The sequence below is a fragment of the Hypanus sabinus genome, chromosome 10 (genome assembly GCF_030144855.1).
Source record: "Hypanus sabinus isolate sHypSab1 chromosome 10, sHypSab1.hap1, whole genome shotgun sequence".
Lineage (NCBI taxonomy): Eukaryota > Metazoa > Chordata > Chondrichthyes > Myliobatiformes > Dasyatidae > Hypanus > Hypanus sabinus.
The window spans coordinates 78,490,903-78,503,488 of NC_082715.1; the positions used below are offsets into that span (position 1 = coordinate 78,490,903).

A 12,586-nucleotide genomic window follows, 5' to 3' on the forward strand; every position below is an offset into this window, starting at 1 on the left:
TTGAATCAACAAAGGATGCTCAATGGTTGTGGCAGGTCTTGAATATTATCACCTCTTATAAAATTAAATCAAGTGACATGGGAGACAGCAGGATCAGGCTTCCTGATGTGTTCAATGCTTTCTGTGCTCTCTTTGACCATCAAAACATGGTGGAACCACCATGAAGTCTACATTCTCTATGATCCTAAGTTTTCTGGCTCTGAATCCAATGTGCAAGGTGCCTTCAGGAGGGTGAACCCACAAAAAGCATCTGACCTGGACAGGATACCTGGCTACGTTGATCAACTGGTTAAACTGACATCTTTAACCTCTTGCTTCTGCTTCAGAAGAACATGGTGACCTGCTTCAATGACTATCGCCCAAAGGTGCTTGCATCCAATCTGGCTGAATGGTGTTATAACAACAACCTTTTACTCAATGTCAGCAAGACTAAGAAACTGATTATATAGACTTCAGGAGAAGGAAACCAGAGGTCCACGAGCCAATCCCCATTGGAGGACTAGCAACTTGAAATTCCTAGGTGTTATTATTTCAGAGAACCTGCACGTAAGTGCAATTACAAACAAAGCATGGCAGTGTCTCTACTTTAAAAGTTTGCGAAGATTCGGCTGACATCTGAAACTTGAATTGAGTTGATTTTATTACTTGCATCCTTTACATACCTGAGGAGTAAAAATCTTTACATTATGTCTCTGTCTAAATGTGCAATTTATATCAATTTATAATAAACAGTATGTACAAGAGGACAGTCAATGTAACATAGAAAGACAATTGTATCAGCATGAATTAATCAGTCTGATGGCCTGGTGGAAGAAGCTGTCCCGGAGTCTGTTGGTCCTGGCTTTTATGCTGCAGTACCATTTCCCTGATGATAACAGCTTGAACAGTTTGTGGTTGGGGTGACTCAGGAGCCCGATGATCCTTCAGGCCCTTTTTACACACCTGTCTTTGTAAATGTCCTGAATAGTGAGAAATCCACATCTACAGATGCACTGGGCTGTCCACACCACTCTCTGCAGAGCCCTGTGATTGAGGGAAGTACGGTTCCCATACCAGGCAGTGATGCAGCCAGTCAGGAAGCTCTCAATTGTGCCCCTGTAGAAAGTTCTTAGAATTTGGGTGCCCATACCAAACTTCTTCAACCGTCTCAGGTGAAAGAGGTGCTGTTCTGCTTTTTTCACCACAGAGCTGGTATGTACAGACCACGTGAGATCATCAGTAATGAGGGACTTAGCGCTGTTCACTCTCCCAACCCCAGATCCATTGATGTCAATAGAGGTTAGCCTGTCTACGTTCCTCCTGTAATCCACAACCAGCTCCTTTGTTTTTGCAACGTTGAGGGAGCAGTTATTTTCTTGACACCACTGTGTCAGGGTGATGACTTCTTCTCAGTAGGCTGCCTCATTAGGCCAATCAATGTAGATTCATCAGCAAACTTAATTAGCAGGTTGGAGCTGTGGGTGACAACACAGTCAAGGGTATATATACAGAGAGTGAAAGAGGTGCCTGAGGGGCAGAGGTGAGGGAGCCCACTCTCACCAGTTGCCAGTGATCTGACAAGAAGTGTAGGATCCAGCTACACAAGGCAGCATGAAGGCCGAGGTCTCTGAGCTTCTTTACAAACTTCCATAGATGTGCAGTGGAGAGTATATTGACTGGTTGTGTAACAGCCTGGTATGGAAACACCAATGTCCTTGTATGTAAAACTCCACAAAAAGTAGTCAATATGGCCCAGTGCATCAAAGTTCAAAGTAAAATTTTATTATCGGTGTACTTTCCTGTATGTGTCACCATGTACAACCTTGGGATTCTTTTTCTAGGGTCATACGTAGCAAACCTATAGAAGAGTAATTGCAAACTTAAGGAACTATAAACAAACTCTGCAAATGCAGATATAAATAAATAGTAATAAAAGACAAACATGAAATAACAATATAACAGAGTCCTTAAATGAGCATAGTTATCTCTTTCTGTTCAAGAGCCTGATAGTTTTGGGTAGTACTGTTCTTTAACCTGGCGGTGTGAGTCCTGAGGCACTTGTACCTTCTACTTGATGGCCACAGTGAGAAAAGAGCATGCCCTGGGTGGTAAGGATCTTTGATGATGGATGCTGCTTTCTATGGCAATATTTCATGTAAATATACCCAAAGGTCGGGAGGGTTTTACCATGACATACTGGGCCAAATTCCTTTTGTAGGATTTTCTGCTCAAAAGCATTGATGTTCCTCTCCCAGGCCTAAAAGCAGCCAATCAGCACACTTTCCACCACTCATCTATAGGAGTTTACCAAGGTTTTTGGTGCATGCTGAATCTCTACGGTCTCCTGAGGAGGTAGAGATGCTATTGTGCTTTTTTGCAATTATATTTATATGGACAGGTCCTCTGAGGTAGTGACACACACAGGAATTTAAAGTTATTGACCCTCTCCACCTCTGATTCTGTGATGATCACTGGCTCGTGGACCATTGGTTTCCCTCTCCTGAAGTCTACAATCAGTTCTTTGGTCTTATTGACGTTGAGTGAGAGGTTGTTGTTATTACACCATTCAGTCAAATTTGCAATCCCCTCCTATATGCTGATTCACCTTTGATACAGCCCACAACAGTGGTGTCATCAGTAAACTTGTACATGGTGTTGGAGCTGTACTAACCCACACAGTCACAGGTGTAAAGCGAGTAGAACAGGGGGTTAAGTACACATCCCTGTGGTGATCCTCGGCTGATGGAGATTCTGGCTAATTCAAACTGACTGGGGTCTACAAGGGAGGAAATCCAGGATCCAATTGCACAAGGGGGGTTTTGAGGCCCAGGTCTTGGAGTTTACTAATTAACTTTGAGGGGTGATGGTGTTAGCTGTTGAGCTGTAATCACAGGTAAAGGCCTTCCAACCATTGAGCACATCTGCATGGAATGCTGTTGCAGAAAAGCAGCATCATCATCAGGGACCCTCACCAGCCAGGACATACTCTCTTCTCACTTCTGCTGTTGTGAAGAAGATACAGGAGCCTCAGGACTTGCAACACCTGGTTCAGGTACAGTTACTACCCCTTAACCATCAGGCTCTTTAACCAAAGGGGATAACTTCACTCAACACTACTTGCCCCATCATTGAAATGTTCTGATATTTATTGACTAATTATTTATATAATTGTTTCTTCTTTTTGTATTTGCACAGCTTGTTGTCTTCTGCACTCTGGTTGAATGCCCTAGTTGGGTGGTCTTTCACTGATTCTGTTATAGTTACTATTCTTTAGATTTGTTCAGTATGCCAACAAGAAAATGAATCTCAAGGTTGTACATGGTGACATATGCAACATGTAGTTTATTGTTAAAATTTACTTTGAACTTTAAGATGGTTGAAATCCAAAGCAACACACAGAATGCTGGAGGAACTCAGCAGGTCAGGCAGGACTGTGGAAATGAATAAACATTTGACTTTTTGGACTGAGACCCTTCTTCAGAGCATCATGAAGGATCCCTCCCATCTTCCTTAAGGACTGTTTGTCCCAATCCCATCTTGGACAAGGCTAAGTAGCATCCATACCGAGACTAAAAACAGTTACTTTCCACAAACAGTAAGGCTATTCAACAACTCCACCTATCAACACACCCTACCCACCATCTCCTGTCAGTCACCTTATGTATAGACACTCTTGTGTCTGGCATCATTTTATGGACATACAATTAATCTGTATACAAGCTATCTTATGTATTTATATTAATTGTGATTTTTTAAATTGTTGTTTTCGTTATCTTATTGTGTTTTGTGCTGCATCAGATCTGAAGTAACAAGTATGTTGTTATCTTGAAATTCTCAATATTCTGTATAACCTCTGCAAACAAAATTATGGAAACATTCTCTTTGCAGGCATACTTTAATTTCTTGTGTCTCATTTGTAATAAAAAGAAAAGTTCTTGGCATTGATGCTTTTAAGTTGTTTGTCAGGCAGCCCCATCTCCTCCACAGCCATATCTCTTATCCATCTCCCCCCACCACCACCAACCCAGTGAATAGCAATTCTAAACTTGATGCTGGTGAGCTAAGAGCAGAGACTGGTGGGGTGATATTTATTGATGAATTCCTCCCTCGATGCCTCTGAGTGATCCTATTTTTCTATTCCCTCTAAACTGAAGCCTTTCCATAAACCTGTGGACCATGTTGCATCATGGTTTTTGCACCCATTTACTGTCCAATTTAAAATGTAAGATTCTCAGTCTTTTCAGATATATTCATGGCCTTTCCCTCTCTATCTCTGTAACTTCTTGAATTCTACATCCTTGTAAGCTCTTAATACATCCCTGCTTTCTTTTGCACCTTTATTTGACAGCCATATTTTATCTGTTTGAATTCTCAGCGCTCAAATTCCTAACGTCTTAAGCTTTTCAGTTCTCCCTTATATTAATGACTCTTTAAACAAACTTTTGGTTATCTGTGCAAATACCATATTTCCTGATGTTGACCAAAGTTTTCTGATAACTTGAATTTCTTTGGGGAATCTGGCTACAATTAGTGACAGTGATATTCCCAGCAAAAGAAGTTAAGTTTTAATAGTTAACAAATAAACTGAGCTTCATGATTACACTGATATCAGTGATTCAGACCGATTTTAGAACATAGAATGTACTGTAGAACAGTGCAGGCAGGAGGCAGAAAGGAATGTCAGTGTTTAAGAGCAGAAATAAAGTGGGAAACTTCTGAATAGAAGGATGTCCCTTTTGAGGAGGAACTTCAATAGCCAGAATATCATGAATCGGTGGAATTCAATGCTGCAGATGCTTATGAAGACCACGTCAGTAAGTATATTTAAAGTGGAAGTTGATAGGTTCCTGATTCATAAGAGCATCAAAGTTTACGGGGAGGAGGCAGGAAAATGGAGTTAAGAAGGATAATAAATCAGCCATGTTTGAATGGCAGAGCAAAATTGAAGGCCCAGATGCTCCTATGTTTTAAGGTCCTGTGATATTACAGTACAGGACTTTGGCCCATGATGTTTTAACCTACTCCAAGATCAATCTAATGATTCCCTCGCTCATAGGCTTCCATTTCTCTTTCATCCATGTGTCTGAGTCTCTTCAATGACAAAATAATTAAATATATTGAGCCAATCATTTTATTCTAATTATGTTCAGTTTTTGTTTTTATTGGGAAAAATTAGTGATATTTGTTCTTGAAGTAAACTCTGTTTTCCTGGGTAAATCAAATTTGTTAAGTGTATTAGTGAACCCAGTGAACTCAGACAAAAACTTGTCCTTTCTCTTAACTCATTCGCTTATGCTGACATCTGTAAAACTGGTTTTTACTTTATATGGTTGATAAGTAGGAAATAAAAAGTAGTTCGTCAACCAAGCTTGTCACTCATCCTGAAGACATTTCCATTCCATCCCAGTGAAAAGCAAACTGTAGAAAACTCTCAGTCCAATTAATCATATAGACCCAGTATTATATGTAAAGTCATCTAACTTCTTTGTGATGTCATCACTGCCCATTCAGGAACCCTGTCTCCCATTCCACTCCATTTTGAAGTCGAGTCAGTGCACAAAACTCCAACCATCTTTGTTACTCTGGAAGAATATGTTGAAGGTGTAATATTAATCTAAGTTGCTCAATGTAATGCTGTCTGGTGTTTTGTTTAGTGAGGTACAGCTGTAAGAGAAACGTGTTCCAGGCTGCCCTGCATCCCTGCATCAGCTGGCTACGTTTGATCTATTTATCAGAATCAGATCTGTTATCACTGATATATGTTGAGATATTTGTGTGTGTGTGTGTGTGTGTGTGTGTATATATATATATATATAATATGTGTGTGTGTGTGTGTGTATATAATATATGTGTGATATATATGTGTGTGTGTATATATATGTATACACATATGTATACATATATACACACATATACACATTTATACACACACACACACACACACACACACACACACACACACACACACATATATAAAAAAATGTTCATGGCTTCATGGTCTGATCAGAAATCTTATGGCAGAGAGGAAGAAGCTGTTCCTAAAACCTTGAAGGAGTCTTCAGGCTCCTGTACCTGATCCTTAACTGTAGTTTTCAGAAGCATTTATCCAGTTCTCAATTTCTACCCTGCAGCTCTCTGAGTAACTCTTGAATATGCTTTTGAATAATTGCAGCTGATGGATGATGCTTCTGCTTGACGCATTACTGTCTAATTGTGACTTGCATTGCAGGTAGGAGCAGTTGTCGAAGTCAAGAACCCTGATGGAACTTGCCAAGAAGCAGTCATCAATAAGCTGACTGATGCAAGCTGGTACACTGTGGGTAAGAAAACAGTAATTCTAACTTGTGCTGCAGCTAAATATTCCTAGTAGCACAAAAAGGGGAAAATGAATGATTACAGATCCAATATCAATGGTGGGAAAACTATTGGAGACCATTAGCAGGTTCACAATTAATTTCTCCAGGAAGAATGTTGGGTGAAAGATTAAAAATTAGCTTTATTTGTCACACATACATTGAGACATACAGTGAAATGCGTCATTTCAGCTAACACAGTCTGAGGATGTGCTGGGGACAGACCGTAAATGTCTTCACATCTCCAGAGCCAGTATAGCATGCCTGTAACTCACTAAATCCTATCTGTAGGATGTGTGTGGGAGGCATCCTCAGCATCTGGAAGAAAACCATGCACTCACGGGGAGAATGTTTAAACTCCTTTCAGATAATGACGGGAATTGAACCCTGGTCGCTGGCACAGTAATAGCATTACACTAACCACTATGCTACTGTGCTGGTCCTAAGTCTTACAGGTGGCATACAGCAAAAAGGGTTCCAACAGCAAGGATGGGAAAACTATCCCAAAGAATGTACCCCATCACATCTTTTGTTACTGATGTGGTCTTTTGGTGTGTTTTATCGTAGGTACATTGTCAGACCTGGTTGAAGTGTATTGCTTCTGCTGAGAAAAAAGAGGAGTTTCCTCTTTCCACTGTGTGAGGCATTTCATTGTGCTAAATGAATCTGAATCTCAACAGAGCATAGTAGTTAGAGAGGATCCGAAAACAGGACTACCAGAAGGCTATTTAAAATGGAGAAAGGGATAGTCCGATCAACCTAACAGAAGAAAATATTGCGATGGATAGTCCTTAAGGAAGGCAATGGTTAAACAAGAATATTCATCATGGGTTTGAGTTAGGATGGTCCTATCTAACTGATAATTGAATGTTCTCAGAACAAGCAAGGGGCAAGGATGGTAGTGTGTTAGATACTCGACATAAAGTTTAGCAAATTACAAATCTGGTAGGTTATAGCCAAAATTGGCTCAGTTGCAGGATACAAAGGCAGTGGTTGACAAGTGATCTTTATGACTGGAAGGCTTTTTGCAGTGAGGTTTTTAGGACCAAGTGTAAGGCTTCATGATAGATGAAATTAATACAGAAAAATGTGCTGTATTGATTTTTGGAGAAAGAATGAAGAACATAAAAAAATTACATTATACTATAAAGTGAGTTCAAGAAAGATTTTAAAGAATAGCTTTATTTTCAACAAAATATACAATGACCAACTTAGTCTGAAAATGTGTTGAGACATCAGCAGTGTCACCAACATAGCATGATTTACTAATCCTAACCTTAACCTATATATCTCTGGAATATGAGAAGAAACTAGAGCACCTGGAGGAAAGCCAAGCAGTCACGGGGAATGTTGACTGTATTTTTTTTACTTTGATGCTACCTGGTCTGCTGAGTTCCTCCAGCATTTTGTGTGAGTTGCTCGGATTTTCGGCATCTGCAGATTTTCTCTTATTTGTAAGCTAACTACCTGCCTGTATCCTGGACTCTTGCCCTGCCCACAAGGATGGGTTCCTGAAACTCCACTTCTCCTTAATTCACCAACATTCTTTTTGGCTCAAGGACTGTCATCTCCATTGAGGATACCTCTCCTCTGCCATTATTCCGGCCTATTTAACTTGTTATTCCTTGCGTCCTTTCTCGTGCAAATGTATATGGAAGACTTAGGTTTGTCTACTACTCTGTTGTAGCTTTTTTTTGGTCTTTTGCACTTAATCTCTCTTACACTCCACTCTTGTCAGAATAATTAGTATAATGCTTATTAGTATGGTAATCTAAGAGACTCTTAGACACATGGACGATGGAAAAATGGGGGCTATGTCGGCGGGATGGGATAGGTTGATCTTAGAGTATGATAAAAGGACAGCACTGCGTCATGAGTATCACCATAGTACTATGTTCTGCAATGCTTATTACATTTTAGATAGATTAGCATTCTGTTACTTGTATGTTATTCTACTGGAAACATAAAAGCTCATGCTCATGTTCAGTAGGAAGTATTGAAAGTTTGAATCCAGTATATTTAGCACATTTATTAATGAATTCAGATTGTCGTGGAGACCAAGTTATTAGATTTATTAGTTATGAGGTTGATCAGTAAAGGCATAGAAAGTTATGTGGAGAAGGCAGAGAATGGCATTGAAAGGGAAAATAAATGACCTATAACGAAAAGGCAGGGTAGACTTGATGGGCTGAATGGCCTAATTTGGCTCCCATGTCTTGTGGTCTTATGGACATTTTAGTCAGTGTTCACCAACCACTTTTCTTGTTATCAAGTTAACTTTCCTGTACTTGCGACCAGGAGGAGAAGGATGTGGAACTCAAAGATCAAGTCAAGAATATCTTGATTTAAGATGGAGCATGAAAAGTTCAAGCCATGCACTAAGTTATTTCTAGAACTCAAAGTGAAAAGCAGAGACACCATGTTAAATTTTTTTAACAGATTAGTTAGACTGTACTTGAGTGTTATGCATAGGCACTGGAAAGTACATGATAAAATGATCTGTAAAGTTGATAACAAAGTTGAGAATTTATAATCATCTTTATAAAAGTGGAGTTATATTTTTTTAAGCACTGGCAGGCTTTGATAGAGTAGATGAAAGGAAATATGTCAGCCAAAAACTAGGAGACATAAATGTAAGAAAAATAAATCCGGTGGAAATATATCCATGGAGTAGTGAGAATGTGGCATTTAATGTCAGAGGTAATGCTTGAAGGAAGTGGCATAGATCCATTTCTGGGTAAGCTTGATCTAGGATGAGATGTACCTTAGAATAATGCTTGTGTAGAGCATAAATACAAGCATAGTGCTGTTGGGCCAAATGGCCTGTTGCTGTGCAGAGATCTGTATGCATTTGTTGTCCATTGTCTCCGAAACTTTATAAAGTAACTTTATGTGTGTCTGATTACAGTTTTTGATGATGGTGATGAAAGAACATTGAGACGAACGTCCCTCTGCCTGAAAGGAGAGAGACACTTTGCTGAAAGTGAGGTTAGTGGAGAAAAGAAACATTTCACGTTGCTGATTTGATCCTGGGTTTCCTATGGATCTGTTGATTGTGTTTTGCTTGCTGATGTTTTAGACTCTTGATCAGTTGCCTCTTACCAATCCTGAACATTTTGGCACTCCTGTCATTGGAAAGAAGTCCAACCGAGGAAGAAGGTCTAATCCAGTGTGAGTAATAATTAGTAGTATATAGATTTGGAATATAAAACTTTTAAGATATTTCTGTTCACTTATACTGGCAATGATTTGGCGGGCCTAGTAGTTTTCTTCAGTGCCTTTAAAAATCTATACAAATGACTTCCATGTAACTTGGATGTAAAGTTTACTGCACCTCCCATGGTGGGGGAGCGTTCTCCTAAATTTCTTTAAAACTGTTTGCCAGAGTTTCCATTGCCATCTCAGTCGTGCTATGAAAAATGAACAATCTAGCTGTTCCATTGTCTTTCCATGCCAGAGCACTGTCCCTAGTGACTGCATCATTAAATATCCTTAGGGCATGTATTAACATAACTTGCAAATATATTGCATGTACTTTCTTAAACCATTATTATTGTTATTAATATAAACAATATTAAGAAATGCATATCCATCCAACTTTTATACCTCATTGTAAATTCTATTGCTTGTAATGTAAACTACCTACTTAGATCTCTTATGTTGTAATTGCAAAGTTTAGCAACGTTGTTACGGGTGGGGATGTCTAAGTGCAGTCTAACAAATTGGCAAAGACTTTTTCCTTCACATGATTTCTCATTTGTATTTACAGTGAAGATTTAAATTTGTGTTCAGGATATGTAGCTTAAAATATTAACAGGTCCTGATTCAATTATCTTCCACCCCTTGACATTCCTCTGAATCTCCTTTTCTACAAGATCATAAGACAGGAACAGAATTAGGCCATTCAACTAATTGAGTGCTCTACCATTCAATCATGGCCTATTTATTATCCCTCTCAACCCCATTCTTCTACCTTCTCTCCATAACTTTTGACACCCTTACTAATCAAGAACCTGTTAACATTGGCTTTGAATATATCCAATGACTTGGCCTCCACAGGCACCTGTGGCAATGAATTCCACAGATTTGCCACCCTCTCGCTATAGATGACAAGGGTTGGATTTGGATACACTCACATGCTACGTATTGCAACATCTGTGGTCGCCCTCGACCAACGGAGGGCCTCCTCAGTAATGAGAGTTGTTGTTCACCTATCTTCGATGAGTTCCAACCACTCCGAGGTCGGTTAAGTACCTCATTCACTTTAAATGAGTATCTCACTGTAGAAAGAAAGATAAGTTTTAATTTCATTTGCCTGAGTTGGACTTTGATTGTAAAAGTGAGAACTGTATGACATTTTAAAAGATTAAGTTAGTTTTATTTGTCATGTCATGTACATCGAAACATATAGTGAAATGCATTGTTAGCGTCAAATCAGATCAGCAAGGGTTGTGCTAGGCAGCCTGCAAGTGTCACCACACTTCCAGCATCAACATAGTGTGCCCACAACTCACTAACCATCACCATTTGTCTTTGGAATATGTGAGGAAACCAGAGCACCTGGAAGAAATGCATGTATTCACGGGTAGAATGTAAACTCCTTTCAGGCAGTAGCAGGAATTGAACCCTGAACGATGATCGCTGGTGCTATAATAGCATTATTCTAAACATTATGCTACGATACAGCATCCCAAGCCCACCTTGTTTTTTCCCCATCTATTGAGAGTTCTGTGAAATCTCTCAAGTATTCTCTTGTGCCTCAACACATAGGAGCTACAGTGGCTTCCTGGTCAAGTAACACATTTTGAAATTATTTTGATTGTTTTGTCTTTAAAGCCAGGTGAGCAACAGAACAAAAGATGTGCCCCAATGAGAACCATCAGGAGTAATGTGTGTCAAACGTAACATTTGTTCATAAATTTTCATCTTCAGAGCCTTTAGACCATAAAACCATAAAATTTAGCAGCAGGATTAGGCCATTTGATCTACCAAGACTGCTCCACCATTCCATCATGGCTGATTTATTGTCCCTCTTAACCACATTCTTCTACCTTCTCCCCATGACCCTTGACACTCCTTCTAATCTAGAACCTGTCAACTCTGCTTTAAATAAAGCCAAAGGATACATCCTTTTATTCCATATTTAAGTTACAGTGAATTTGAATAATGTATTATTAACTATTCATGTCAGTTCATTCCTCTCACAAGACATTGCAGTCAGTAGTCTATAATGTCCACACATTTTGTACCTTACTTAATTTTATCAAGTAACTGAAATGTACTCCAGGTCTTTTATTTTGCAATTTGAATGCATTCTGCCCTATGCCTCCGTCAGGTGGAACAAGCATTGCTGTCACTTTTGCAAGATGACAGTACTATATTGGCAGTTTAGGGCTTGTAACAGTGGTTGTCTTTTCATCTTAGGCTGCATTCTCATCCAATGGTTCACTGTCTGTCAAGGTTCAAAGTAAATATATTCTCAAAATACATATGTGTCACCATGTGCTGCCTTGAGATTCATTTTCTTGCAGATATTTACAGGAAAATGAAGAAATACGATAGAACTAATGAAAAATATACATAAAACCTGGCAAACAATCAATGTACAAAAAACAAAATGTGCAAATTAAAAATAATAATACTGAGAACATGAGTTGTAAAGAGTCCTTGAAAGTGAATCTGTAGGTCATAGAATCAGTTCAGAGTTGTGATTGAAATTATCCATGCTGGTTGACTGGCTGTAGGGTAATAACTGTTCCAGAACCTGCTGATGTGGACACCTCCTGCCCGATGGTGATAGCAAGAAGGGGTCGTGGCCTGGATGGCCAGTGAACAGGGCATGCAGGCATCTATCTTTTTTTCTCTTCTTGGCATTAAGTATAATCTAACATATAAATATCCAAATCGAATTGTATTGAACCACCTCCACTCTGTTTTTTTAATCTGAGATAGTATATTCTGATCCAATTTAACCACCAGGTTGCAGAGGCCCAATGGTTAAATTGATTTAGGCAAACACTTTATTAATAGTGGTAAACTTCTTTAGGAAGTATGTCTTCACACAGAAGGTTGTCGAACACTGGGCCACTCGCATTCAGCTGTTGTTTGTTCGAAATTTTGAAAACTGAGATTAGACTTTTGTTAAGCAGACAAAATGGAATCAAGGGGGAGTAGAATGAATTAACATTGATCAAGCAGTTTGTAAAGTCTGACTGGTGTCCTCACAATACAGTCTTCTGTGGTTGTCATTTAGA

At 39.2% G+C, this 12,586-nt stretch overlaps 1 protein-coding gene across 6 annotated transcripts in view; it reads left to right on the top strand.

Annotated features, from left to right (window-relative positions):
* arid4b (AT-rich interaction domain 4B) overlaps window positions 1–12,586 on the top strand; it is a 141,428-nt gene that overhangs the window by 48,276 nt on the left and 80,566 nt on the right. For all 6 annotated transcript variants that reach the window (XR_009514366.1, XM_059982175.1, XM_059982176.1 and 3 more), the window contains exons 5-7: window positions 6,209–6,299; window positions 9,241–9,320; window positions 9,412–9,503. Coding sequence is in view for 5 of the 6 variants with exons in the window: in XM_059982175.1 (XP_059838158.1) it covers window positions 6,209–6,299; window positions 9,241–9,320; window positions 9,412–9,503 (263 nt within the window). In the remaining variant the exon portion in view is untranslated. The remainder of the gene's footprint in view (window positions 1–6,208; window positions 6,300–9,240; window positions 9,321–9,411; window positions 9,504–12,586) is intronic.